We start from the raw sequence: 5,632 nt of genomic DNA on the forward strand, positions 1-5,632 counted from the left end.
ATGTCATTCTGTCCCAATTGCGACTACTCTAGTGGTACCTCGCGGCATCAGTGGTTCACAATCACAGTTGACAAGGCTAGAGCAGGACTATTTACTCAGCACACCGAGAACGTATCCGCGCCAATCAGAAACGGAGTCTTGATCGGATCGATAGAACTTCAGATATCCAACATGCTCTTCCAACACCCTACCATGTCACTACGGAACGGAACATCCATGAGGTACACCTGGGTTTCTGGGTCGTTTGGTGAATCTCCGAATCTATCCGCACAGCATCGACGGAACGAGCTACTCCATCTCGAATTCCGACCTCATTCTTGAGTTGACTGGACGAGACCTCTACCCTCCAAGTCTATTATACTCTAAGACAGAGAGAACAACGATTGCAAAGTTCCCCTCAAAGCCAAGCGCAAGAATCACCCTCACCCTTACCCTCGCAATGTATTCCTTCAAGACAGATGAGACCCCCAACAAACAGAATCCCCTGTGAGCGCTTGCCACTATTTGCTCACGGCCCAAACTGCGCTACACATGCTGTCCGACGAAGTGAGACTGTGCGCAAGTTCGTTCATCTGATGTGGGATGCTATGAGATTCTTTGTCGTATCGCCAGATTTTCAGATTGGCTTTGAAGATGGAACCAACAGATGCTGCTTTTTGACCACGGTCTCGACAAATAAAGGCCATCGATGAGAGGAGGTCTGCGAAGTTGGTTGTATGGCAACAGGTTATCGAACGGCGAACGCCAAGCTCGGTGCGATTCAGTTAGGGAAGACAACAACAGGCTTGCCACGAAGCTCATTGTGTTGAGAAGATGGAGAAGTCTCTCGTACCTGTCAGTATGTCTTTGATATCATGGAGCATACCGCGATGGATCCATTTCCCACTTCGGGAAATAAAGGACGCACATCTCGGCCCTGATGAGACTTGTCGACACTCAAGACGGCCAGAGTCTAAAGAAATTGGAATCTCCTTCAGACCTCTCAGAATCCCTCGGCTACAAAAATCGGATCAACAACGGGTCACTTCCTCATCCATTTATACAACTAAGCAACCCTGGGCTTACGATTCAACTGCGTACAACATCTTGATTGTCCTATGCCGCGGGAATCAAGATCGGAGGACAGTTCGCAACACGCCTTTTCACGGCATTCTGACGAGACAACATCTTGATACATATGATCAATATGCCTTGCGCCGGATACGAATTCTCAGCAGTTGGTCCAACCAACAACAGGCGATCCGGATTGTAGCGAAGCAGAGTCGCACGCACTCCGGACTCTTTCTTGTTGGCCGGGCCGGCCATTTACGCCTGCGTCGATAAGTTCTGGACTTCGTTCTTGGAGTCCAGAACCTTCAACAGCCTAACTAGGAAGAGCCAGGGGATCTCACCAAATCCCCCACACTCAAGATGACTTAACTGGCAACCTGCACCTGTCAGATCGTACCTTTTGGAAGTACTCCTGGCTCGACAGGCTCAGGTCGTCGCCCCAGGATTCAAAACAGAAGACTGGCGCGATAGCTCGTCTCGACACCAAGCAGGTTTCCATGCAATGCGTAATGAAACCAAGATCTAGGCAGCTCAGACAAAGCTTGGAACATTGCTGGCATCAACAACACACTATCTCACAAACGCCTTGAGTATGTCACGGCGCCAATTAGCCTCCCGCACGACATACCCGACATACCGGTATCGTGAGTCCCAAATGGTGAACAACAAGATTGTCCTTGGGACGAACAAGACTTTTCGTAACGGATCTACACGTTGAGTCTAGTTGGGCCTATTTGCAATCCTCGTGAGCAGACAAGACATGGTCACCTGGCCGCTGTCTTGTAGCACATGTTTGTTACATTTGTGTCAAATGTCTTCAATTCTCAAGACTACTAGACTCGGTGATATTTCCACAGCTACAAGAGAACTGCAGTGTGCTGAATACTCCCTGGAAGTCAGATTCAACACAAGGAGGACAAGCAGCACAAGAACCCTGCCCAAATCACAAGTGAGCAACTCTTCTGCCGGGGTTCCACCATCATGTCGATGGCGAGATGTTTCCCAGCGAGAATTGCCGGGAGGCTGTAGCCCGCGACACAACGAATGAGTCTCACCGCGACAGAACCGCTGAGTCGAGAGCAATGCCACAGAATCTTACGACGGTGCAGTTTCCGTACCATCTCTTGGGTGGCACAGTCGACCTCAGATTTTGTAACAGTACCTCTCCCCTACCGATGTTCCCTCGGTTCTAGTCCTATATATGACCGGGAGGATACAACATCGAAGCGTCTGTGTGACAAGTCACTGCGCCCTCGTTCTATCATGGGTAACATTGACACCACAGGATTGCACCTGTGCAAACGAGCGCGGTCCCCTTCGCTTTCTCAATAAAGGAAAGCTACGACACCATGTTGCAAGGCAGCAGCAGGAGGTTGTTGCTGGAATCGTGTGCCCTACCCACTTGGGGAGATCAAAGCCCAGCAGCTCTGTGCATTGGTGGGACTATTTCTTCCGATGTATCATTCATTGACTCCGCTGTGCACCTCTTATGCTTACTCTCTCTGTCTTGAACGTGAAGCAATCTGGGTAGGCTTCAAGTCGACCAAATAACTCATCATTCGAGTTTGTGCCATTCGTCATCCCCTCGCCACGTCTGGCAGCATTGAGTACAGCAACACAATGCCAACCCCTGTCGGGGTTGGCGTGTCTCAGAGTTCTGCATTCCGATCAAGTTTCTATTCAGCAACATCACGCATGAAATGATGTCCGCGCCGGTGCCGTGCAGTTGGGAAACGTCAATTGTATTTCTTCCTAAAGACTCCTCAGTCAACATGTCGATCACTATGACCTCGGCTCGCCTCGACCTCTACTCCCATCTGTGGTTCCCGAGTTTCGGGCAGGTCCAAACTGTGCATCAACTCAACGTGTTTGCGAACGACTTGTGGATTGTAGCTCATCGGAGCGAGAATCACTTGACTTGAGGAAACGTATTCTTTTCACATTGACGAAGTGGCTTCATATCGAGAGATTTTATGCGGAAATACTTTGTATTCTGAAGTTCTATGCTTCATCTCTATTATACGGACACGGTACGCGTACTTGATCACGACGATGAATCAGAAAGTACTGAGCTGCCGCAATGAGGAATTCCCAAACACCAATCGGGGAAGCAACTACCGGTCACAACGCGATCTTCAAGATGTAGCTTACAAGGTGTCTGAGAATTCGACACACACAAAGTTTCTTCAACTGTGGTTTGCATAGCGTCTTTCGAAAATTGGCCAAGTCCGAAGTATCTGGGCAATGTGGATGTTCATTTCTTGGATCTTCTCCTGGCCCAAGCTGTTCTAAGAAATGGTCCATCTAGCAGTCGCTTACTTGGCGCCCCTCCATGCCCCCGCTTGCCATGTTGAAGGGGCCATGCTGGCCCTGCAAGGACCTTTTCCAGGTGTTCAATTTCTGTTGCAGGACGAAATCGACCCCAGCAGCTTAGATGTGCAGGTTTCCTGGCCGATGGCTCCGGGGATTCACTCAGGTCACAGAGTCGCCGGACGGTTGGCTTCCCAATGCTATTCTACACGTTTTCGTTTTGCCATCTCTTCCTGGTCGGGAGTTGACTGCACCATTCTTGACATTGAGACGTAATGTGATGTCGATGATGTAGACCATCTCACTCTTGCATCATAACTTTGCCGAATCATGGGCTCATCCAGACGACTTCGAGGCTCCATGTAAGGGGATGCACACGTCTTCAGGCCGACGAACCACGAAGCGACGACGACGGTGAAAATCTCAATTCCGAATTCCAATTGCTGTTTGAATAGCTCCTACAGTCTTCATGCTAACTAGCCATGAACTATTCCATAACGGAAAGGCTATCGAAAAGAGCATTATGAATGGTGGCAAAAGGGAGGAAGAGTTGCACACCGACATGTCAACAACCTTGGTGCAGTTGAAACCTAGATATATCCCGAATTCCCCTTCACAGCATGCCCAAGGCACTGTCTCTCTACAAACGGCCCCCTAACGTCAACCCCCGCCCTGGTTTTTACCACCGCCAGATTACTTGGGCAGGTAATCTTGGTTATTTGCTGGTAAAACATGAACTGCCTACCCTCTATCCTCATTGCCGAGGTTTCTCTGCTACTTGAGTCTTTGGTTACCGCTAGTATTCCGTTCTGTATCCATCGGAAAACAGGCAATACCTAGTGGTCACCTCAGCTGTCTGATCAAGTCCGAGAGTACTGGCAGCAAACTCGACCTTGGACGGTATATGTACCAAGTTCATAATTGGTTGGCATATGGAGCTGAGAATCCTTCGAGAGCTGTACAAACGAACTCAAAAGGCTGCGACCTCCACGCGCGCTGCGACTCGCGTTACACCGCTGATCCTGATACCCCGCGATCCTTTGGCGAACATGTTTTGATCATGACTGAGAGTATCGACGTTGAGATGACTGATGCATTCAGCATCGATCAAAACCAGATCATTACGCTCCATACGGTAGAGGCCGCGATATCCAAAAACGCAAGCGGAACTCAAACAAAAACAAGACGAAAACCGAAGCAGAAGTTGTAGTAGAAGTCCGACATCATTTCCCGCAGAAGAGCAAGCCAGACATCTGCTGGGTCTGTCTGGTTTGCCCCCTTTCTCAAATCCACTGTCAACAAACATGCGAGCCCACGAAACACTTGATGCGTTTTAATGGCTCTCCCAAGCGCATCTCAAGAACAGGATCTCGCCTCCAAGGTTGTCAAGAAGACGTTCGCGGATCTCATGCTACTCGTGTGAACAACGATCATCCGCACTATTCACATCAAATGGTGCAACGCCTGATGTTTCTCAACACTGGATCATTCCGAATTGCGGTTGAATGGATTCCTCCCACAAGTGAAACCATGTCCCGTCACAACGACACCAAGACTTCACTACAGATCGCACAACTCGTCATTTTAACTGCTCGGCTTCAGAGTCCTTCTGTTTACTTCAGCCGTTAATTTCTCGTCTTAGTCCGTTGCTACGTGCCGTTGACGAGATCTTGGGTCCTGCAGTGTTTGGCAAAGAGAGCCATTCGCCAAAGTCGACGATGCTGAGAACCTCGAAAAGACATTGAACAAGTTTGTGATAACAATGTGACATCACAGGTGAAATGGACAACAGCCAACAGGGTTGCAGATCCCATGAAGCAGGGAATTGGAGTGGAAAGTATGTGGATCATCTCTCGCATGACTTGACCACTGCTCCGTGGTGAGAGCTTTGAGTGAAGCGACGAACGTGGCACGGGGGTTTGCATTGCAGCTTTTCGTTCGGTTCGACTGGGACTACTGGATCTACGAGTCAATCGAGTGCAACGTTTTTTCTCCTCTCCTCGCGAGCTATCACACCAGTCAGACATCTACTGATTCATGGTACATCTCGCTGATCCAGCCGAGCAAGAAAGGCCATTGATTTTGTCAGGAGCCATCTGAAATATAGTTGGCTTCTCGTCCACACAGATCATAAAAGGTCCCTCCTTCCCCCTCGAGTCCCTTCTACGACGCGAAGCTATCCGGATCGATTTCCGAGCATCACGATGCCATGCGATAAGACTTTTTGAAAGGAGGGATAAACGCCGTCCCAGGAGATTCGATTGTCCTATCT

General features: G+C 49.3%; 1 protein-coding gene across 1 annotated transcript; it reads left to right on the plus strand.

Annotated features, from left to right (window-relative positions):
• Positions 1–321, plus strand: FPSE_00257 (uncharacterized protein; the record flags this gene model as incomplete). The annotated part of the gene is made up of 1 exon (XM_009253377.1): positions 1–321. One exon carries the CDS (start codon positions 1–3, stop codon positions 319–321), a length of 321 nt encoding a protein of 106 aa, XP_009251652.1.
• Between the last annotated feature and the right edge of the window lie 5,311 nt (positions 322–5,632).

Source organism: Fusarium pseudograminearum, chromosome 1, assembly GCF_000303195.2.
Source record: "Fusarium pseudograminearum CS3096 chromosome 1, whole genome shotgun sequence".
Taxonomy (NCBI): domain Eukaryota; kingdom Fungi; phylum Ascomycota; class Sordariomycetes; order Hypocreales; family Nectriaceae; genus Fusarium; species Fusarium pseudograminearum.